The 25,014-nt window shown below is 43.0% G+C and overlaps 1 protein-coding gene across 3 annotated transcripts in view; it reads right to left on the reverse strand.

Moving 5' to 3' along the window:
* elavl4 (ELAV like neuron-specific RNA binding protein 4) overlaps nucleotides 1-25,014 on the reverse strand; it is a 70,899-nt gene that overhangs the window by 29,390 nt on the left and 16,495 nt on the right. For 2 of the 3 annotated variants that reach the window (XM_035652899.1, XM_035652897.1), the window contains exons 2-3: nucleotides 11,961-12,047; nucleotides 7,675-7,921 (exon numbers count right to left, since the gene is read on the reverse strand). In XM_035652899.1, coding sequence (XP_035508792.1) covers nucleotides 7,675-7,921; nucleotides 11,961-12,047 — 334 coding nt within the window. Of the gene's footprint in view, nucleotides 1-7,674; nucleotides 7,922-11,960; nucleotides 12,048-24,397; nucleotides 24,570-25,014 lie in introns of those variants that run through there. The other variant, XM_035652898.1, reaches the window with a different exon arrangement.

Genomic DNA, 25,014 nt, shown 5'->3' on the forward strand with positions numbered 1-25,014 from the left:
TGTGCACACACACACACACACGCGCGCACACACACACACACGCACACACACACACGCACACACACACACACACACACACACCAGGGAATGAAAATCCACACAGCATATCTATGCAAAATTACATATAGGTTCATAAATAAGTACAAACAGAATGTATGCATTGCTACACTGCTTTTTTAGACATATAATCAAGTGAAACATATTCATGTAGGTACACAATCATATGCTGTAACTTAAGGTACACATAGTAAGAGACTCCAGTTGCATATTGCCTGTCATTATTTTGTGCCTTTTTGTTGTATTATGTGACTAAGAGCCCTGTACTGCAAACATGAAAGCATCTTCATCTCCTGCTATCATCAGGCAAGGCACAAACTACGCACTATAGACTCTTTGATCTAGAGTGGTAGCTACCAAATGAAACACATAGCAGCAAGAACCCTCTATTAGACTATTTTTTCTATTGTACCACACTGCAATCTCTTGTTCCTAATACTACTGTCTGATTAGTGTTAAGTTAAAATTCTCAAGAAGTTAATTTGAACTGCTGACTCTCTGCTGTTGTCAAAGATACATAATGTTTATTTTGTTTTGTACTTGTAGTATAGGCATTCTATGGTCATACAACAGCCAACTTGTTCAAATTGTATCGACCTGGTTTTTTCTTCTGTTCCTGTGTAGTATATATATTTCCATAAAATAAGACCTTTATATAGCACATGCTGCGTGACAAATCGAAAAAGCTCTGCATGACTTTGAGGCAATCTTACAAAATGAAAAATCTGATTAAAAATATCTGTGTGAAGGGACCTTTAAAAGCAATCTATAACAAATGTCTAGTTGTTCCCACACCCTGTCAGCAGTGGAGTCTGCCTGTCACTCAGGCGTCATGGGTGGACAGAAGCATCAAAAGGGGTTGAGGGGGAGTTGCAGCTTGCAGGGATCATCCGAGCTATGAGCCAGTGATGCTAACACACCTTGAGAGGTCCAGCTCCTTCTCCCCAGAAACAGACAAATCCGTTCGGTCAGTCTTGAATTTAGCGACATTTTAAGATGAGGCGGAGGGGATAAAAAAACATCTCACATTGTCAAAATAAATGTGTCACACTCACTGCTTCCATCCTCTTCCATCCTGTGACGTTTTGCCCCTTGCTGCTGCAGCAACTTGAGGTAGTGCTATTTTTGATGGGCCAGCGCTCCCCAACATTTCAAAAGGTGCCCTGTCACCAGCTTCATGTCAAAATACTCTTCACTTACCTAAAAAAGGGTCAACTCCCTGGTGGAGAGGGAGTAGAGTGAGTTTGCAAAAAAATAAATGCGGAGAGAACAAAAGACTACAAGGCCTCAAATGCTAGCAGTACAGTTGGAGCATATCATGTGGCATGTATTCAGTCCGTTTAAATAACTAAATTCATAAACAGAGCCACGTCCCCCGCACACATGCATCTACTGTAGATCCCTCTCTCCCACTCACTCATTCAACACATCTTTCCCTCCTGGGTTGCCAAGGTAGCAGCCACTGTTGCAGTCAGGAGGCTCCCACTCTTAGCTCCCAAGGCCCTGCATCCACCAACACACACGCATAGACACACACTTGCCCACGTAGAGGCTCAGGGACAAACACACATGCACGCAAACCACCCCCTCGTTGTGGCTCCCTGAGCCTTGGGGCCAGTGGACTGCAGCCTGCAGTGTGTGGGCTGGTTGGCTGGCTGTGCAGCTGAGAAATAGAAGGCAAGCTGACAGACAGAGAAGCCCCTTTAAGTCTTGGATAACCCTGTTACGTCAGGATTGCGGAGCCTACTCTGCTGCACCTGCTTGGACTCAGCACAGAGTGAGCGGGTCCACAAGCCCTCAGCCGTCCTCCCACAGCCCTGCAGCACACATGCTGGGGACAAAGGGACCGTCTGGTTGTTCTGCCTAGGTACAGTGCACTCAAGAGTGGAGGGTCGAAGGGCAAAAAAACCAGCCCTGAGGCACATTCGGCCTCTGGATCGGCACAAGGGACAGTCACAACCTCTGTGTTCCATGTAAATGGCACTCAGAATGGAATGAGAGGGGACAGGGGCAGTCTGAAGTGAGGGTCACAAGAGGAGCAGTGCAGCCAAGCAAGCTCTCAGGACGTCCAACTCTGGGTCCTAAGCAAGGGGGGGGGGGGAGACAGGACATTCTCTGGACCTGGGACTCTGCAACTTTAATGTGTGTCTGGCTGCGTGTGTCTGCACTCCCGAGCCTGGCAGCTCTCTTAATACCTGGCTTTGGAGATGTCAAATCCTTTTTTCATCTCTTTCCCTGTCAGCTTTGTTCAAGCTATCTTCAGCCTTCAGCCCATTTCAGGTTCAGATAAATGCACCCTGTATGTGAGATATAAACACTGCACCAGATCTCCCTTGGTAAAGATTTCAGAAGTATGTATAGTTTGTCACCACCGAGAATAACATTGCATTTGTGTTGTCTAGGTGTTTTGGAAGGTGTAAATGGGTCTCATCATACAATCAAACAGGGAGATAATAACAGGCTTTGTCTCCATCGCTCTTGAATAATGTGAAAAAACAGCTTGGCTTGCAATCTGAAGTACAAAGACAATCAGCTTTGCTCCTGAGCGTGTTGTCAATCTATATTTCAGTAGCGACAAAGAGCTGTGGGTAAACTGAGGTTTATATGGTGAATATTTGATCTGCTCTGTCTTAGACTGACAGAATTTGTGCGAGAGCTAAGCTCCACCTGCCTGTCCTTGCAGATCAGGGTTAGATGCATATTTTATGTTTTCAATATTTGTGGGTGCACTTGATGTTCCATAACAGAAATGGAACGACAATGAAACTAATGGAAGTGTGCTGCAAGAACCACAGGCTTGTGCGTGCAAAGCAAGCCAAATCCAGTAAACCTGGGATGTTTTTTGCACCTACAATTTATGAATATGGTATACTGGTCCTTATGTAAGAATTGGGTTCGCAGTAGGCTTTCACGTGGTACTGAATCTGCTGTCTGTCAGAGGTGCTCTAGCTTGAACTACTCCACAGCTGACATCACAGTCCATCTATTTTTCATAGCCAACATCTGCTTGGCTTGCTACATTGTCACTATGATTTGCATCAGCTCCCCAGATTCCATGTATAAAACCAACACATGGAAGGTGACTAGAGTAGTGTGCACAAAAGGCTTCAGTCAGAGTGCTTTGGGATGATGTCTTTACAGTGTTTGATATAGAGATAAGAATGATCTCATCTGCACAAACAGAAAAAAATGCTGTTCATGAATAAAAGGTTAGTAAAGTTTGCTGTTGAAAGCTGGAAATAGGCAAATGCTGTGACTACTTGAGGAAAATGTAGTGCAGGAAGCCAGAACAGGGCAGAGACATAGCAGCTGGTAAACATGGTGAACTGTTTACTCAACGAGCATGTAAAATATCCCATCTATCTATACAGAGCAAGGCCACCGTACTGTATTATTGGTGCAACACAAGAATCCAGAAATGGTTGTCCATCAAAAATATAAAATCCCCACAACCCCCAACGCAATCAATTATTGTTCCAGCATAAAAAGCCATTTCCTTCTACTTTGTGTCATTATGAAAACAAATGCATTCATTTCTCAAGCAGAAATGCAGCCGATGCAGAAAAATTTGCCCGAAAAACAACTTACTGACCATGATCAGTCAATTCCATTTCTGTGTGTGTGTGTGAGTGCATGGGCATATGCAGATGACTGTGAGTGCTGATTCAGTATGTTGCAAGGTCCACATTAATTTTCCCTTGCTTACCATAAGTAAGGAGTGGTTGCTTCCATCATTGCTCAAGATGTGAGCTTTCACACTGGCGATGTTAAGCTTAAATAGATGTTTTGCTTCTTTAAAAAAAAAAAAAGAATGAACTGAGAGTGCTGAAAGTAGAACCATATATAGTGCACAGTGTCTCAAAGCCATAATGCCCTTGTCAAAAGCATTTGTATATGTAGCGTTCTCTCTCCCTGGAATCCAGGAGGACAAATATAAAAGCTACTACAGTATACACACTTAATTCAAACAATGAAATGCTTAAGGTATCCTTAAGGTACACAGGCAGACAGAAAATTCACAGGTGGAGGCCTGGGGCTTATGTGCAAGCATGTGTGGGCTGCAACTAGGTGCGTGTAAGCTAGCCTTAAATAAAAGATTAACCTGCACGTCCCTGCCGTGTTATGAGAGCACCAGGCAGAGGTAGTTTTGCAAGCAAGCAGGCAGGCGTGTGGGGAGCAAGAAAGACACCCAGAGGTGGGTTTTCTACCAGCTGAAGTCAGTCAGGGTGACAGACGGAGCTGGAGAGTCTACGCCTGCCCGCACCCGCCTGAGCCTCATGCCATGCTGGCGTCATTGGAGCTGACAAGAGCAAGTCTACAGGAAGCTGAAAGGACGCTGAGGACCTGTCTGTCTCTCCTACCTTTGAGAGGCTCATGTGCTCGCACCTTGTCAGAAAACACTCACAGGTTGGTCAAGCCACAAACACTGATAGGAAACATATCGTGAGATGCAAGCAAGCAAATACTGATGAATGCTTGCTTCTGAAAGCGAGGGCATTTATCTGCATTTGAAATAGTACAGCCGTTGCAAAAGTACTATATAATACAAAATGGAACTCCTCTTACTCGTGGTATGTACACTGAAAGACTGCTTGAAACAGTGAATTCATTGGCGAAATACTTCAATCTTGTAATGACAAAATATTGATGCTATTATCCAAATACATATTTTACAATTTTCAGTCAGTGAATTTACTTTAATTCTTAAACTTTGTTCTATATTCCTCGTACTGTTCACACTGCATAATACAATACGACGGCCTTAATATTCCCATCAATATGAATAATATGTAGCTACAGCACACTCTAACCATCCTCAAGTTTCATACTAGAATTTCAAAATTGTAAAAAAAATATATTTTCCTCTCTCAATCTTGACAAACTCAGAAATCTGGATAAAAATCTGTCTTACATCAATGTGCAGATTTTAATGACAGATGAGAAAGGGTACAGGTGTATATATTAGCCTAAAAAATGTTCTCTTTACTATTCCCTCCATCCTTCTCTTTACCCCTCCCTTTCACAAACCTGGCTTACTCTGTTAATGATTTGGATGACTGTTAGAGTATAAAGTCTCTTGGCATCCCTGCTAGAAGAGGGGATCTGTGCTTTGTTAGCCTAAAAGTTTGTACGAGGAAATTGCACCCATGGGAGAGCAAAACAGGCATACACCACAGGGGGAGATGGAGGGAGGGCTGGATTTATTTATAACTTTTGCGTTGATGCTAAGTCATCAGAGAGACCTTGTAGTGCAGAGCAGAGAAGTACCCTAAATTGTTTAGAAGTGAGCGAACAAACATTTTTTCCTCTCTCACATTCCCGAGCAGGTTTACAGCAATTCTGTTCGTTTTTTTAAACTCTCTCCAAATATCTGCTGTTAGCTTGGGTCCTCGCTGCTGCTTGGCAAATCACACTTGAGGGGAAAATCGGGTGGAGAGAGAACATGGTGATGGTGATGATGATAGCATGTGGTGTCCCAGTGTTATTTTTGTACACACCATCCTCCATTATCCTGGTGTATCTGACTCTCAGGCTCCATTTTGTGGCCCATTACAGAGGAAGAGGAAGATGGTCCTAAAGATGAGTTGAGTAGAGCTGCAGAATATGCTTCAAAGAACAAGGGAACAGAAGGAGGCAGGAATGGCTGGGCTAGTGGCCATCTCTGGTTTACAGTCAAAATTGTCATTGCTATTGGCATTTCGGTCGTACTTAATCTACTACAGGAAATGTAATTCTGTTTGCGTATATATATATATATATGAGTATGTGTGTGTTTACTCTCCTTGCCTTGCCTGCTATCTGAGAACGGCTTGGTGATCTAGACTGCCTGCCTGCCTGCCTGCCTGGTGCTCTTTAATGAGATTATCAGGAGAAGAGTGTCAGTAAGTAGGATCTAAAATGAAAGCCATTATGGAGCATTATCACAGAGCTGCACCACCCCAACCCCAACCCCCCCCGATCCATCTGCTGTATGGCCACCCACACAGCCACTACGCCCAGATTACAGCCATGATTAGCGCCGCGAAGTGCTGCTTAATTTAAACACCTCTGGAGAACATGTGGCACTTCGCTGCATTGCTGAGTCACAGCGCTTGAACACACACAGAGGGCAGAGATGGATTTCTTCTTGTGGAAGACAGCGCTACAACTCTCAACCGCAAGAACTGCCTGGAATGATGTTGGACTGTGGGCCTGTGTAACTATTCATTGCATATCTACTTCTACATGTGTGTTCACATTCAACACACAGCGTATGGACAGGCTCTAGTTTCTACACCTACCTTAGATCTTTTATCAGTAGGTGAACACTAATGTAAGCTGTCTGTCTTATGAATTTACTGTTATCAGACTATAAAAAAAATAAAAAAAACACTGAAAGGTGAATAAAAACACAAAGTAAATGTATACTTATACTTTATCTTAAAGTATTTGTTTGCTAAGAATTTACACCTAAGACTACAGTATTATACTTTAAAAGCAGGATGCAGTAGTGAATCTGAAGTCCAGGATCAGGCCATGTAAAATTGTCAGAATAGAAAGCAAGCATCTAAATCCCTTCCAGCTCTAAGGGAGCTCAGTATAGTAGCTCACATTGTGCTTTTTCCTTTCCTCGGAGGAACTGCCTATAACTACATTATATCCTAATTTCTCCACAGTTCTACTTGTGACTAGGGCTGGTTATTGTTCAAAATGTTTTGACACAGGTACCAATACCGATTTTTTAATAAAATTCATTTTAACATTATACATAATGGTACAATTTCTCAGTTCAAAGGAGGAAGCTGTTTAAAGACCTGGGAGCTACTTTTACTCAACCTGAATAACTGGACTAAAATTGAATATCTGTATATTGCTGGACTATATAAAAACTATAAATAACTGTCAAAGGAACATTAATAACAAACAGTATGGCAGCAATATGTCTTGCCTAACCCAAAAAAAAAGAAGGGAATGAGTGTGTGGGGGATGTTTATGGTATTGGGAATTGATGGCCGAGTGAGACCTCATACTGTCTGTGGGGTAGAGACCAGCTCCCACGGGTCTGACAACAATCCACCGTCACCATGTGTTTCTCTCCTTTTACCTGTCGGTCTGTAAACAACACCATGCCATCATGAACACTCTCTGCCTCCACTTTGGCGAGGAGAGGATGCGCTGCAGTTTCCATCCCAGTGGATGATGAGGTGAATGGACTCACCATAGAGCAAATACAAGTTAGCTACACTTGCTCGTTAATAAGCAGAACAAAGTTTACTAGTTGTCTGTGTAGATAAGCGGCTCACAGTAAAAAAAGGGGATCTCTTTGTGTAAACTGTGTTTTTCCTGCACATCTCTACCACATGTAACGTTAACAGCCTGCTGCATGCTGCATGAGCATACTGATGCTGATGAGTTTTACTAAGTTGGTACTGAAAATTGGTATTTGCCATTTTTCCATACTCGGTAGTACCAATGCAATTCGGTCTGTGGCATAAAAGTATCAAATTCCGTTACTGAGTCCTGATTGTGGGTGTGTCATGTCGTCACTGAAAGCCTTTTGACTTGACTTTAGGTGATTTTCATGTTTTTACTACAGTGAAATAGATGCTACTGTATGGGCTGAGAAATCTTACAAACCTGTGATCTTGTCGCGAACCAGCTTGCAGGACTCAATCTCCCCGATGCTACCAAACAGGCTGCGGAATTCCTCCTGGGTCATGTTCTGGGGCAGGTAGTTGACAATGAGGTTGGTCTTGCTGTCGTCATTTGTTGGGCCAGTCTGCATGGGCGAAGGGCAGCCACGGCTGTTGGTGGTCGGCCCGTTGGCTGTGGTGCCTCCTCCGCTGGGGCCATTTGTCACTGGAGCCTCCATGTTACTGATGATCTGGATCATGGCAAAGAGGAGGAGGAAAGAGGGAGAGGAACCATAGAGAGAGAGGCCAGGGAGGAAGAAGGAGAAAGACAGCATCCATTAGCAAAGGCTTCCGTACTGTATTTAGCAATTTGGAACACTGAATATATAGACTGACAAAGTGGTTATTTTCAAAGCAAATTTTCTAAAAAGCATGACTTTTGTTGCATTAAGTCAATTCAACAGTCAGGGTGAAAGGGGCTTTTAAAGGCCTATTTCCAGTAAGGTTTTTACATACAGTATATTTTAGAATTGCCATACAATTAATTCTTGCATGATAAAGTAGAACAAATATCACAATGTTTCTCTCAGTTTGGAATAGGGTTACTCAATGCATTTTTACACTGTTTGGGTAATATGACAATATATAATGAGATGACAGAAATTACTATTATTGCAGATAATGCTTCAAATCAGTGAGCAGGACTGCTTTAAAGTAATATTGTATTTACAGGATTTTGCATCAATGTGATGAAGTACGTTGATTTTTTCAGGTATATAAATACATTGCTGAAAAGTACTCTTTAGGGATGAACAAAGTATCAAATTGGAGAAAAACGAATCTGTCTGTCAGTCTGTATTACGATGCGTCATCAACACTGACACATCAAAACACTGTTAAACCCTAAAATGGCATAACAAACTAAACATATAGTGAACACACTGTACACATTCCACATCTCTAAACATTGAGAAATATAACAAACACTAGACACAGAGAGGATAAACAGCTAAATAAGACAGTAGGGGGCGTCTCTGAATGATTTTCTGAAAGCTGCTGCGGTTTGTGGGAGGGGGCAGCAATGAGGGGGGCTGCCCCTTCAGCATGCTATGTGACTGCTGATGCTGCTGCTGTGACAGAGAGAAGTTTGTGTTTTCATATCTGGTTTTGCAGAGCATCTCACGATCAAAGTGTTCAAGAAGGAACTCTGAGCTCGATGTAAGTGTGAGAGAATACAGCAAAAAAAAAAAAAACGTGAGAGGGATTGAGAGTCTAAAGTTGGAGCAGGAGGGAGGTGGGTTGCACTTTGCTTTTCTACCAGAGCACTCTGATACATATTTAATACAAATGTTTATTCTGAGCGAACATTATTCTCCAACAAAAGCCATGTGTGAAGTGAAATTATTCATACATTTGCATAAAAAACATTTGTTTGATCAAATTAATGGCTTTTGTTGCATATATGTGTGAGTGTGCGTGTGATGGGGGTGTCAGTGCTTTGCAAATGGAAAGAGAAGAGACAACTAAATCTACTCACTAAATGGTGGGAAGATAAAACAGAAAAAAGAAGATGGACGCACTGTTACAAAAGTATAGAGCATCATACTGTCTTGACTAATGCTTCGCCAGAACAGAAGACTGTAAGCTGACTGCTGTAAGAATGTTTGTTAGCTTGTTTTTTTTAAATCTTTTTTTTTAATGTTGTGTCCCAAAGTGTCCTGTATCATATATGTGTGTGCTGTGCCGAATAGTGATTCTGGTTCCATGGTATGGACCATAGTAAACTATTGCAAATCCCTAGAAAAAGCCTGTCCATGTCCATTTGAAACACAAACTCAAGCCCCCATCATATTGCTGCACAAGCACTGTAATGATCTAACATGTTGAAACCCAAATCAAGATGCAAATATTCTTTAATCTGATTCAATCAAATTTTTAAAGTCATCACTCAGATCTCTCCCTTTCCCCTGTTCAACCATTCAGCTCTCGGTCTATTTTTAACTATTCTTAAGTACACGCAGACAGGCTGCACTTTGGAAGCAGGGCTGGTTTTAGCAAGGGAGAAACGGCACACAAGTCGTATTTCACTCTATTTCTGGATTATCAAAAGACTGGACCTGTGTTCTAATAATATAGCTCAAAGCGAAATTAAAAAATTTCCCAGTTTGTCCAGAAATAGTTTTCAAAACCATTTTAGACATTTACAGTGCGTGTACTTCTCGGCTTTAATCACTTTTCTTTTATCTATCTTCCTCCGTGTAGTGGTAAGCGGAGACGATGATAAATGAAACAGCAGGCAAACAAATAATTCTTTAGTTACGAAACAAATACCATCAGTTTATTAATACATATATAAAAAAAATAATGTGTTATTTATTCATAATAGTAACCATTTTTTTAAAAAGTGATGTGTAAATGTGAGACTGAATTGGTGAGTAAAGTAAATTTAAGTGGGTTCTAAACTGTGTGCTGGTTCACCGTCAAAAGGATGACGTGGTGTGTAGTTCATGTTAATGAGAAGTTCAGAACAGCTAGAGGAGCCTCTGGTCTTTAAGTACTGGGAATATATCTATCTCTAAATAACTATACCAACAATGTAATGGGATGGCATACAGGGGCTTAGATGGCCTGAAGCCTCCAAAATTTTCTCTTGCTTAAGAAAGACCTTTAAAAACTGCACTATATCTTATTATTTAGAATTTTTCTTTTCCTCTAAGTATTTAGAAGCAGAACCAACAAAATGTCAGTCTGGAATCTGCTTCCATCTTCTGATTTGAAACATACATACACACACAAGCAAACACATACACATTCTTGCATTCATGCGCACACTTCTCTGCATTCACACTCAGCAGCGAGTGGAAGAACACATATTCACACACGTACACACACACATACAGAGAGAGAGAGAGAACAATGGCCCAAGCCCACAGCAGAAAACAAACAGACAGGGAGATGTCTAAAAGCTCTCAAGATGAGAGCTGCATGCAAATTGTTCTTTTGACAGTATCCTTTCCTACTCACTCACCGCTCTACCACAACAGAGATATAGACACAGACAGAGAAAGACAGGGGGAGAGAGAGAGAGGGAGAGCAGAGAGGAAAGAGAGAATAGTATCTAGCCATAACAGAGTTGATTGGAGAGGGCCTTATTAAATCTGTTTACATTCCCTGCTGGGCTCCATTCTGTCAGAGAGACTTTCAACTCCATGGGATGCTTTCTGAGGAGTTTTTACACCAAAATGGCTGCCTCTAATTAACAGGGACCTGCCGAGTCCCAGTGACCAATTATATTCCTCTCCTTGTCCCTGCCCACCAGCATTTGTGCTGCTCAGCAGTCCACTTCATGTTGGTTGTGAACACTCTGGCTGCTCCTGATCTCCCACTGTGGAGCCTAGTGCTGTGGACAGAACTCACTGCATGTCCTGTTGACTTGCTACAACACATGGCCCTCTCAAGTGCCGGGCCTCAAGATGCAACTTCTTTTACTCACAAGTTATAATTCTACTCATGTCGGAGGCAGAGTCAGCACTGGGCTTCTAGCTGAAGTAATACATGTATACAAGTCCGCCGTTGTTGGAAATACAGGATACAAATGTGTGAGAAGGTGTTGGATCGAAGTTAGAATAGATGGTTACTGTTATAAGTTACCTGGTGGTCATTCTTAAAACTAATAAACTTAAACTAACTAACCATCAATTTAGTTTGACTCAAACAAGTCTGAATCTATCTATCTGAATCTACAGTTTCTATAAGGTAAAGTGCATGGTGGGGGGCATTCATTTCTAATGAGTGCTAGAGTGGTCAATACAGGATAAAGGGGGAAAAAAACATTATTGTAGTGACTAACTTGAGTAAGTCTCGATGTGTCTGCAAAGAAGTAGAGGTCCATCAGAAATGCCTATGGGTGCAGCTTGCATGTGTTAATGAAGACTAAACAGCACAATTGATTTGTAATAGATTTTGTATAAATGCTAAAACATCATGTATACATATATATTGAAACATTTGACATCAACAACATTATTTACTGGCTTCCTAAAATACATAAAAGGAAGGAACATTGGTTTTCACTTATGTCGGCACAACTTCTTTTCCCTTGCAACCCCCGGTCCTCCCTCTTGCCCTCCATCTATTGCCCCATCCATCAATCTCCAGTTCCAACTGTCTCAGTCAGCAGCATCACCAACCAGAGCGTATTTATGTAAACACAGTACAATATCAGATCATATTACGTCATGGGTGTGTAAAATGGCTGGGCCATCCATTTGGCAGCAGTAGTCTCCTTACCATCTTTGGCTGTGTCAGCAATCCCTTCTCTGCCCAGCCCTGGAGCTGTGGGAGCTCTGCCTGACGCCACTGTGTCTCTGTCGACCCCTATGGAGCGGAGCACAGGGAGGGAGGGACGCACAGCCCACCGTCAACATCATACACTCACTTTACAGGGTTAGGGTTATGGTGGGATTTGGGGAGTGAGGGGTTTGGGTTGATGGGGAAAATGGCGGCTCACTAGAAAAATACAGTTACACCTTTTACAGTCATTCCGCCAGTCAAACTAAAACAAAGTGGCTCGGAATTTTAGTTTTTTGGTTGGCATGTTGAGATGAGAGATTTATCATTGGGGAAAAATAAATTGGGGTGATTATTAAGATTTGTAAAAATGTATGATTCAAATTGAGAGAAGAGTAGAAATGTTGCTTCATGCTGGAAATGAAATTTCTAAGATAGAAATGGTGGTTAAGATGTTATTTCTTCAGTTGTTTCAATCATTTGAAAACTGCATGTGTGTGTTGACGCCAGCAGATTGGTGTGGTGACTGCAATGACCTTGGCAGAGTTTATAATGAGGGTTTCCCTCTTGCTCTCTGTGGGTAAACAAGCCTGTAGTTGAGGAGACAGAAATGCCACAAATGAGCAGGAAGTCTGTTCACTAGCTCTCCAGAGCAGGGGGCTTAAATGCCTGCAGCTATCTACGGATGCTACAAGCAGCCAATTTAGCAGGAGAGGAGGAAGAGAGGAGGGATGACCTCTGCCTTCATTTACTCCTTCAGAGAGATGAAGAGAGGGAGTGAGGGATCAGATGGGAGGAGGAAGAAAAGGCGAGGGCTGAATAATGGGGAAGACACTTCCAATACTTCAAAGAAAGGGAGAGACAGAGGTGGGGGAGGAGAGAGAGAGTCTGTACATGTTCTGTTGTCAATGTGTCTTGTAAACTTAGGCAGGAATGCATAATGGAGGTCTAAATGAGAGTGAACTGTCAGCTTGAAAGGCAAAAAGAAGATACAGAGGGGCAGAGAGGTCAGGGTAGAAAAGAGGACAAGGAATATTGTTTCTACTAGCTGACAGGTAATGGTTGAGATATTCTGGGGGATGATCCTTTAGAAATATCAAGCTGAGCCACCTTTGTTTTAGTCTGGTGAGGGCCAAAGGGTTACTGATGAATAATATTTGTGTAAAATATTCCAATAAAAAACACTTTCTACTTTGTAAATCAGAATTTTTTGCTCAAATTACAAATCTACTTTATGTTAACAATTTCAAGCTTTTAGCGGTGTTAGGTCAACCTCATAAAGGTGTGCCAAAGCCATTGAGGTGTATTTTATAACCATTTGAAAGACCCATGAGTGGATAGTGCTAGGGATAGCTACACCCTTGGGGCTAAGGTGCCCACGCTAGCGGCAGTTTGCAGCCACCACATACAGTATAGTGGACCAACATTCAACTCATCAAGAGCCTGCTGTTAAATGTAAAGTTGAAAAGCTACCCTGAAAAAAGAAAATGTTAGGCAGAGGTGAAACATCAAAAGCATTTTTCACCCATTCTGCACAGCCGTCATTTTACATACTATGTCAGTGCTGAAGGGAATGGTGTGTCGCAGCAAGCAGACAGTGCAGTGTTATCGTAGCATGTACAAATGTGGTGATAAAAATGTAAGAAGCAGCAAGCAGATGTATATGAGTCTCCAATTCAACAGCCAACTTATAGCGCAAGAGAGCATAATGTCGGCAAAAAGGAATATTACATTTCTCAGAAGTGCGTTTAAGTCTCTGCATCCCATTTTCAAAACATTACTCAGTGCTCAATATTCAGTGCTCAACCATTTGATAAAACAAACACACACACACATGGCACACACGCAATTTCATCTTTCTTCATATCCTCACTGTCCTTGCGTTTATCACATGAACACACATGTGCGTCTTCTGATAAAATCTCAAATAACACTGGAATAAGGGTGCAATGCAATTACATTCACCAACCATTGAGATGAAAAACCGCTCATGGATACATTTTCAATTATTCAGGGAATACATTTCAGTCTGTGCTCAGATGCTGGGAAAACGTATTATATAATCAATACACTCTATAACGCCATTAATATTTGATGCCACAAAAGTGCTTCCTGTCTCCTTGGGCTCCTGGCCAATGGTGTCTGGGTACTGCAGTCAAATAGGACGAGCCTTATCCGCCTACAGCAAGGAAGGGGAGTAAACATTTGTTTTCCTCTAACAGTCGAAAACACCAAAGGCACAAGCAGCTTTCTTTTGGATTTACAGTATAAGGATTAATGTTTACAGGTCTTTCTTTCATACTTTGCACACTTTGTCTCTTCTTTTGGACAGCCCTATGCCACTTATGGCACAAGCTAAAATTTAGATGACCAAGGACTTTCTGTCTTCCTTTCCTGTCCTATTCACCTTCGTCACTTCTCTGCAGCTTTTACACCATAAAACCACCACTTTATACTGTTGGCCTGGTGCAGGCTTCCCTCCCCCTTCCCTTACAGAGCTTAGACAATCAATTTACCCTGACTTGGCTAGGATAGATGGAGGCTGTAGACACTGCGGAGTAGACAGTATGCTGCAGGATCTCTTCACTGATAGACACACTGCCTGGCAGCTACAAAATGGAGCCAGCATGCAACCATCTGACTTGTTAGACTCGCCTCATCGTCTTGCTTCAGATAATTGTTTATGATTTACTTATTATAAGGAGAAAATAGGATGGCACAATCTGCACAAAACATCACCTTATACTTTAAGACAAATAAACACATCCAAATATACTGACAATTTGTCCCCTTCCGGCCACACCTGATACTGCTAAAGTCAGACTGAAACTCCCTCTCAGTCCCCCAAAGTGATACTGAATTGGAGTTAGTGATACTGAATTGGAGTTCCTATCAAACTGACTGAGACACAAAGAGATTAATACGACTTTACTATCTCAGCTTCTCGGCCAGTCAAGTTCCCTGTAATGCTCTCTGCGCTATTGATTTTTATTTTTCTCTCTCCTCTCCCTTTCTTCCTGGCCGTCTCCCTCTCGCCATTTCTTCACCTCCAGCAGCATCTTTCCGAGCTCTGAAATGTCCTGCAGGTCAGACGGATGCTGGGCTGGATCAATCAGGGAAAGTAATCTGGGACGCCTCATGCACGCAAGCGCACACACACACACACACACACACACACACACACAGACAGACACCACAGATACTCACCGACACACACACACCCCTCCTCTGTTGCACTCTGGCCTGCCTGCCTCCAGTCTCATCGATCTGCATCTACTTTACCAAATGGATTCTTCTCTTCTTCTATCCTCCTCCACCTCTTTTCTCTCTGTGTGACTCAGAATAATAAATGTTCCAGACTGCGTGTGCAAGACGTGTATGTAAGCAATTTTTCATTTAACTTTGGCTTGACTTTTTTTCCCCCTTTCTTCTTTCTCTTTTGTGATGTTTCAGTCTCTCAGTGAGATCGATGCAGCTTTCCCACATACTCCCCCACAGCCCCTGTGTAATCGGCACATACTTGTGTAAGGTCAAAGGTCAGGAGATGACAAGGATTTGGCCTATTGCCGAGGGGTATGTCAGACAGGATCTATATAATAATCTCAAGATTTATATTTCACAGGCAATTGCAGAATGAGAAATATTGTTATTTTTAAATGTTAAATATCTGATGTATTGTTCAGTATCACTTGGTGAAGGCTAAAGAGTCAAAGGATTTTCCACATCTTAAATTTAAATGTTCACAGAAGTGACGTAATTTCTTCTAAACTATTCAGATTTACTTGGCTTGATTATTTTTTGCAGAGATTCATGCTTCATTGTGATCAGTCAAAAGATAGAACATCATTCAAGGACAACAAATGAAGACCTGCAGTGCTCCATACATAGTCACTTTGTCTCTCACACACACACAGGCAAAATACACACACACACACACACACACACACACACCACAGTCTCCTTTGCTCAGCCAAACTGTAGGCGGAACTGGAGCCATTTGTCCACTGGCTGAATCCCAACTCTGCACCAACGCATGCAGAAAATTGGTGAGCATCTTGACTCTGGAGATGACACTTCAATTTGTGCAGCTCCAGTGACTGGTGCTCTGCAGTTCCTCCCTTGTGGGGGTGTGAGATCAGCTGGACACCTGCCTAGCTGTTTGGCTGAAGCCTGGAGCATGGGGACTGGGCCTTGGAATTGAAGGCCTGGCCTTGCCTGTCAGCCCAAGTCCCTGTCCCTCAGCCCTCGCCCTAGCCTGGCCTCTTAGGTCCTCATCACAGTTCCTCTAGTTTCACTCGTGTGCCAGGAACGGTCCCTCGCTCAATGCCCCTGACCCCTATTTCTCTATCCAATCCTCAGCTGCAAGCCGGCGCAACGCCATCATCCCAACTGCAGTCTTCACTTGAACAGCATCAGATCCCCATCAACAGCTTGCCAACGTTTGTTCCAGTTCTAGCTGCTGCAGCCAGCATCTCTGCTCCCAGCTCAGTCAAATCAGCAAGATGTCTCCGCTGTGCAGCGCTGGCTGTCCTGCTTTAATCCCTGGGTGTGACGGATGGGAGTGATCACTGTCGAGGCCCCCAGCTAGGACATTTTGCTGGATTAAAGAGGCTAAATCATCGTCTCATCCCCTAGATGGGATTCTATCCTTAATTAAATGTCGTTAATGTGGTTAAAGGTTTTAGTGGAGATGATATCTATCTAACATGTAGGGCCTATTCATAAAGTATTAACGGTAAGCACAAAAGACACGTAAGAGAAAAGGGCTAAAAACCGAGCAGGAGAGACAGGAAGAACCTCTCCAACAAAGCCCATCCCTTTTCTCCCTTTTTCATAATACAAAAATCACATTTGCCATGACTATGTTAAGATGTAACCTGATTACTTTTATTAACTGTGACTCTAAATAAATATAAGTGACACTGTAACAGAGTCTAGCACCGCGATGACAAAAACCTGCACTACTCTGGATTGCATTTCAGGGAGTAGCTTATGTTTCCACGCAGCGCTCATTTCCATGTTGAGCTGAAATTGCTTTTAACTGGGCTGGGACAGAGGATAGAGGACGCAGAAACAGACAGTGAGGCAGGGGAGAGCAGGCAGGCTGATCCATCTGAGTCAGCACCATGTGTCATGAGCGAGGACACCACCTCCACAAGTAGCTGGCAGGTGAATGCGGCCTTGCACCTGTGCAGGCAACCAGCCATTTTAGTGAAGCTGTCTCCTATCTTTAGCAAAATGCACTAAAATACACCAGTGCGCACATAAACAAACATACGAAAACATGCACAAATGCACACAGATTCGGTCAACTCATCTACCCCACTATATACTGCGCCCACCTGCATGTATCAGGTCAGAAATAAGCAATTCAGCAGTGTCAGGCTATTGCAACCGACTAGAAAACTGTACATTCCTTGCTTATATAGTTGTATGTATATAACAAAATGCCTTGAAGAACAAGATAAGTGGCTAAAGCAACTTTCCCAAACAGGGTCTCTAAGAATATTTTCCCTGAGCTGCAGAATAAGAAACTTGTAAACTCCTCTGACTGAACTCAATTTTCAGTTTAATTCACAGTAGGAGTTCTAATTAAAACTGGTTTGAGGCTAGAAGTGGTAATATTGGCTTTGTTGAACAGGTATTTAAAAAGCTATAAACAGCCTGGAGGTATACGATAAGAACAAAACCTACAGCACAGCGCTTACACTGAGAACAAGGGAGAGAGAAGAAGCAGAGGCAGAGCTCTTCCTAATCTAATCACTGTTTCCCCCATCAGCTGCATCTCAGACACCGCCTGCCTGTGTGTGTGTGTGTGTGTGTGTGTGTGTGTGTGTGTGTGTGTGTGTGTGTGTGTGTGTGTCTGCCTTGCAGCAAAGGCATAGAGCTAAATCACACAGACACCAACCGACCGTTGTACTCGAGAATTCATTCCACAGCCTTGGGTACTGTGTGAGGGTGTGGCTAAGTGTAAGTTAGTGTGTGTGTGTGTGTGTACGCGTGTGCCTCGCTAATCTGGTTATTGATTTAGCTCTGAACCGGAGCTCATATAATCAAATAGCTGTAAGGGAAAAGGACAGCCGTCCGTCATCTGTCTTAATGAGTAAACAGTTTGATGGAGGCAATGAATGACTCGGAACTACATGTACACGTAGAGGAGGTTACTACATCGCTGATAGACAGAGCTAAAATGTTTATATGTATCCTCCGGCAAATCTCTTGGCCTGGCATTATGAAATATCCAATTATTTCATTTGTAATTTTACACAACAGGTATCCTGCACTTTTTACTCCTTGCTATAGTTATAAGCCTGGTGTAATTTGAATATTCTGCTACATTAATGACTTTGTGCTTCTTGAATATGCTGTCATCGCAACAGCCAAACTATTTCAGTCACTTTCCAAATGCTACTAAGTTGCTTGGTACTAGTCATTACACAATCAATTTGCAGTTCAACTTGAGGATTTATAGTGAGCCCATCTTCTGTGAAAATCTAATCTCAGTGTAACTTGATGTGGAGAGTGGTGCAATTTAGAAATGGCTTCAACTGCAGCAGGAAGAGAGTAGAGTGAGACACAAAAGCCTAAATGTATACCATCACAGCTAACAGATGAGGCCCGCGGCACACCAGCTAAACCATTAAGTGTGGCATGCATTCAAACGAGCAGATTAATCCCCCCTACTGCTGTACAGTGCAGAGTAATTGAAAATGCCCACAGGAGACTATCTTTGCTCCTATACTGTGTGCATGTGCCAGGGAGGCAACATATAGAAGGCGGTGGCTGATTGCCATAAGAAATTCTGCTACAGCGTTTTAGTCTGACAGCATGAGCCGCGCGGCCGTGAGATAGCACACATCTATCTCTTTACTGTTCCCGTTTCTCTCTCCCTTTCTTTTCTCTTTCGGACTTTTTCTCTCTCAACTTCCCAATATCAACTTGACAGGTGCGGTCCATGCCTGCTGCTGATGTTTATCAGTCTTGATAAGCATCGGATATCACATTCCCTCCGTTTCCCATCTAGTTAGGCTGTGCAGGAAGGACAGCATTCCCGTCTATTGGAAGGGAATACGCACCAACTGTGAGAATCCATATTCCTGTTGGGACAAACGCCTCCATTATCAGAATTACTATCTCAAACTGCGGCCTGATAAATGCCAGTGGGTCTAGCTGGTTGGCTATCTCGCTCTAACGTGTGCTACGTCAAAAAAGCAAACCAAACCTCTAGCTGACAAGAGAAAATCATCAGGTATTATCTACCTCCTTGCCTGCAGTTTCTCTAATGATTCATGAGGAGATAGCTTTTGATGGACCTTCCATATCCCCTCTCCTGCCACTGTGGGATTTTCCAGTGTCTTGGTATATTGCATAGAGCAAGAGCAGCCTTTTTAGTCCCTGTGTCGGTGTTGCTGTTGATAAGACAAGGCAGGCTAGAGGCTGTCGTGTGGGATGCTGTGTTTGTAGGCCTTAATGTGTCTATTACCAACCACAATGGTGCCATTTTGTATTATGTTCAGTTGCATGTTCAATCTATAATTCATCTGGCTACAGAAATATATAAATGTTTAATATGTCAGAGGCGGTGAGGCCTGTCGAAAGCATGACCTTGAAACGTCCTTTAAACATCATACAGCAACAGCACTGGGGCCAGTTAAGCTGCCAAACAACAGGAAACATACACACACACACACTTTCTCTCTCTCTCTCTCTCTCTTGCGCACACACACTTTCTCTCTCACTTGCACACACAAACACACACACCCACACACTTTCTCTCTCTCTCTTTCTCTCACACACACACACACACACACACACACACACACACACAGCCTGTCTGCCTGCTGATGCTTTCCGCTGCTTTCTGTTCCCTTTTTTTCCTGGGATGCAAAATGCAGATGAGACGAGTCAGCCGCTTGTGCACAGTCTCAGGAGAAACTGCCACTCAAATCCAAACATCTGTATGAATACCAAAACACACAGGGTACAGTGGAGGATGAGGAGAGAGAGAGAGAGAAAGGAGAGAGGGGGGGGGGATCGAGAAAGAATGAGTAGTAAAGTAGCTAAGAAAGCCAGTGTTCCTCTCTCCTTCTGTATCTTTGACTGAACAAAGAGCTATATACACATGAATACCTCTTTCCTCCCACTGTATTTTCCATCGGGATATTTATTCTGAAAAGCAGCGATGCACAACAAGGGCTCGGTCCTGTGTTTGCTAGTGGGCTGAGGCGCTAACACTCCCCAGCTGATTATGTGTCTGTCTGTAGCAGTTTGAGCTGCTGCCAAAGGAATTAGGTCTAGTATTTGTGAATGCTGCTCCCCTCACAGCAGAATGCCTTGCCATGCCTCTCAGATTTCTAGCTTTTTAAAAAGAGAGGGAAAAAAAAACATTTTAAATAAATGAAGGAAATCGCTGTGGAAGCCTATTAAATTTTCAACGTGACCGTTTTGTGAGTCTTCATGTGTGTTTAGGCTTCACACAAAAGGAATATTTAAAAACCAAAGCGTGCTAATTGGGACAGAGATTGTTACAGCAGCTTCTTATTCAAACAGGCTTTTGGCTCATTAACTGCTTCCATCCAGCTTTTGTTTAAAGGGAAGTGGAAAAGACATTTACAGACAATAAAATATTTTGCGATATTTGTACAGACTCCTTACCACCAAAACACTCATAGACTGCATAATGCACTCACACGTTACACGCCAAAGCAATGACAAAACCCTCTACCTCAAGTGTAAGGGCAAAAAGTGAGATATTTCGGCTTCAGCTATGTATCTTATTAGTCATGTCACACACAAATAAAATCTTGACTTTGTAATCGCAGCTATATTTTTAACGAACCGTTCACCACCATCTACTTAATTACAGATGGAGTATTAATATTTTTTAAGTGTATATATATTTTGCATGAGAATAATTAACTTATTTACTCTAGAAACTGAGTATCACTGCTATACGGGTATAACACTTGTTTGATTATAGCATGACGTTAAAATACTGTAATAAATACTGTATTACTATGGATCAGACGTCCTTATATGTAACTGCATACTAAAGGAGGACCTGATGCCCTTTAAGGAAAATGAGGTATCATAGTGTCATGAGTTTCCACACAATCTCGAAAAAATAAAGAGGAGAAAGCTTCTGTACAGTCTTGCAGGAGTTCCCGGATTGTGCTTGAAGCCAAACAAATGTAATTCAACTAAATGTTAGTGGCTAACACATCACTATCACCTCTATCTAAAGAACCCTACTCCAAACCTCATTAGCATTTGGGGTCAAAGTTAATGCAGTAAACCTGTCATTACAGCGGTATGAGTACTGTCTATTTGTCTCAGCTCCGACCGATCCTTCTGTACAAGCCTGACTGGAGCTGGCCATTTACCTAAAGCTGGAGAGGGTATGATACACACTTGGCACACACACACACACACACACACACACACTCTCTAGCCATTTACTATATGTGTACCCACATGCATATTAATTAACAACTACATACATGAACTATAATACAAATACATGAACACAAGCACACATTGTGAGCGTTTGACATTAAACCCTTCCGTAGCTAATTGCTTTGGATATGATGAACTGCAGCGTAACCTCTTAATATAAAAAGCTGATCAAACAACAGCAGCACAACCATGCCTAAGTGCGCAAAACACAAAGCATAAGAGTGCTAAAGGCCCTCTACTTAGCTAGCTATTAACCTGTAGCCTTTCTCATACCACAAACTGAGAGGAGAATCAATGCACAACCAACCACAAGTTAAACCCACAACATGCATCATTTACTTCCACCAAAAGGTATGTATTTTTGCTGCTCAGTAAAACAGTCACAAACTATCAAATTAGCCATGCGCCATTTTGAACACTCTTGCTACAAGTAAATAAGCAAACTGGGCCCAGGAAAACACATCCCCCTACAGGAAGTAAAAACTGGAGTTTGTTCTTATGTGTTAAATATCTCAACAAAGCACTGATCTGGGTGGTCTGCCTCAGTTTGTTAGCTGTTAGTTTATCACAAGAGCTCTCAAACGGTGATGATCTAGTCTTTTAGGCTATTTCTTTCACAGCAGCTAAATGTTGTAAAATAAGAGTGAGTGAGAAATGAGAGGAAAACAGAAACAGCTTCTAAAGTAATTAAGGTACTGCTGGGCACTTAGTACCAGTTTAAGTTTAATTTCCTCAATCATGCTAAAACTAAGACTATTTCCGTTTTCTGTTTCTGATACGTCAGAACTACATATATGATGTGACACACCCACCAACAGTCAACCCTAGAGAGTTTCGAGAATCAGAAGATTAAGAGGCAATTGTTTTTATGTCTGAACCACTTCTCCTTCTCTCTCTCTCTCTCTCTCTTACTTTATCCATTTGCTTGGTGTGTAATCAAGCTCTAGTTAACCATGTCACTCTGCATCTGGACAAACGTCAGTCGCCCCTCTGATATACACACTCACACACACACACACACACACAGGACGGATAACACAGACATACACAGCACAGGCTATCCATATAATTTAACTGATGAAGTACTATTGTCCTTGTACTTTTTATTTTTTATTTATTAGCTCATTATCCATCTTTCTTGTCTGCCTGTGAATCACCTTCATTATTCCTCAGACCTATAACAACCCCGGGACTACACATCCAAGCACCCATCCTTATCTTACGTGATCTTCAGTTACATTACAATCGCTGAGCACACGTTCGGTCGGTGCACTGTCGCTAATAAATTCCTCACACACCCCACCCTATTAGCATTGATGTGTAACCTTGGAGCTCATGGTGTTCTGCCTGAGGGTAATAGAGCCACTGCGTGTTTGTGTGTATGTGTGTGTGAGCGAGTGTGTGTGTGTTTATGTGCCTGAAACGATGGCCTGTCTCCTGCCCAGATCCCCCACTGGTTCCCATCAGGAGGCTTCATGGTGCACACTCATATCTAATACCTCCAATGCTGATGAACATTAGATTTTTTCTCTCACTCCCCTCACCATTCATTCTCCTTTAATATATTTTGCCCTCCGTACATAACAACAACACTAGCCTTTACCTGTATTCAGTGTAAACAATTATACTGAATACACTCTTTCCCTGCGCTCACGCCCCTCACAACGTCAGTCATGTGTTCCTGCCAGGCCCATCCGTCTGTGCGCATACACTGGGCTGCTAGCCGCGAGTGTCGAGGGAGACAGCATACCAGCTAGCGTCACTAGCCTAGTCACCAAACATGGGAGTCGCCTTCCTTTCAATTAGCATTTTGATTGCATCCAATGGACAAAAGCCAGCGCACAAACAATCAAACATTTACTTGCTGACGTATGAATGATGCTTCCGCTGTTCTTTGTGGTGAGTCAGAAAACTAATGCACTGAGAATGCAAAGTAATGGCATTGACTCTGTAGTCAGAATAATGACGCAGTATCCGCACTGAAATAAAACTCTGTCTTATATGACAGGTAAAAACGACAGGAGGAAAAAATATGGCCGCTAGTTTTGTTAGTCAACCTCTCACTCTGTCGCTCGGACGTGATGGATGAAGGGATAAATGGATGCAAAGTGAAAGTGAGCGAGCAGAGCAGATGACTTAGAAAGCTTATTGTCATTTCTCTCATGTCGACACCCGTTCACACAGCCAAGCACATAATTAAGAAAACACAGGCATATTCCCACACACTCATATGAGCAATGGGCTTAAAACTTAGTGAATGCACAGCATTACAATCAATTGTAATCCAGGCATGCGTGTTACTCCAACAAACCTCCTCCATCTTTCCCCAGCACAAACTCACACTCTGTACACAAGCAGCATGACAGATAACATGTCTACTCATACAATTAACAAGGGCTACTTTGCATACATGAATATGAAATCCACAAAAGTCCAGTTTCCGTACCATCTTACAGTACATTCAACATCAAGAATGTGCATTCTGTCTGTGCTGCAGTACTATACGCAGGTAAATATTTCAGAGTGGTGCAAAGGCAGGAAAAGGGGGGGACACCTACAGCCCTGGTTTCAACATAAAATGGGTGCTGTTCCCCGATTTAACCCTTCCCTCCCTCCGTTCCTCTCCCCATCCTCCCTTACCTCTACTCCTGCCTCCACACCTCTCCTATTAGCATGATATCTGGCTCCGTCCCTCCATCTGTCTCCCTCCGTTTCTCATCCTGCCTACAAACCTCGCCAGCCTAACCCCCCTGCTGTATCCTTCTTCCCTGTATGAAGGAACTTCACATTCTGCACAGCGAATAGTTCAACAGTATCACTGCATTGCCTGTGCTTAAGGAGTATAATACATACTGACTGTGGGTGATAGTATATCTACAACTACAAGCCGCTCTAGCTGCTGTCGGCTGCCCAAAATGAAACGATGGTTAACAATGTACAGCGAAGTATAGTGGCAGGCTGCCTGTAGCCTTCTTCCTTACCATCTTAAACCCATTCCACTCCATTTGGGAGACGCCGGCCGTTGTCTCACGCTCTCTCTCTCTCTCTCCTCACACAACAGCTACAGCAACGCCTCAGCAAAGAAAATCCCCTACTCTCTCTCTCACTCTCTTCCTGCCTTGGTCTCCTCTGACACTGTCTCCTTTATTTTTCCTCCCTCCTTCGGGAACACGCGCCGGCGTCTCTCTCGACAGACACTCTTCACACAAAACATCATACACTCTCAAATACAAAAACAAAAACGAAGAAACAAGAAATCCCACTCCTCTCTCTCACCCTCCTCTTCCTGCCTGGTCTGCCTCTGACTGTCTCACTTTATTTTTCCTCCCTCCTTCTCGCTCTGGCCTCTCCTCCCCTCTTGCCTGCCTGAGTCATTAGCTGTGAGCAGAGAGCCAGCATGCTATGAGGCAGTACGGAGCAAGCATCGCCTCTTCCCACAGAATGCTGAAGAAGCGAAGCAATGGGTGCGCCCGGCTCGCAGAGAGCTGCCTGGGCTGCAGCAGCCTGCCCCCTCCCCCACCGCAACGCGCACCCGATGGCCTGCTCAGCTTGGAAGGTCAGGCCGCCCACAGCCCACCCACCGCCCCACCCCCCACCG

The sequence above is a fragment of the Morone saxatilis genome, unplaced genomic scaffold (genome assembly GCF_004916995.1).
Source record: "Morone saxatilis isolate NCDOM2014 unplaced genomic scaffold, NCSU_SB_2.0 Contig12, whole genome shotgun sequence".
NCBI lineage: Eukaryota > Metazoa > Chordata > Actinopteri > Moronidae > Morone > Morone saxatilis.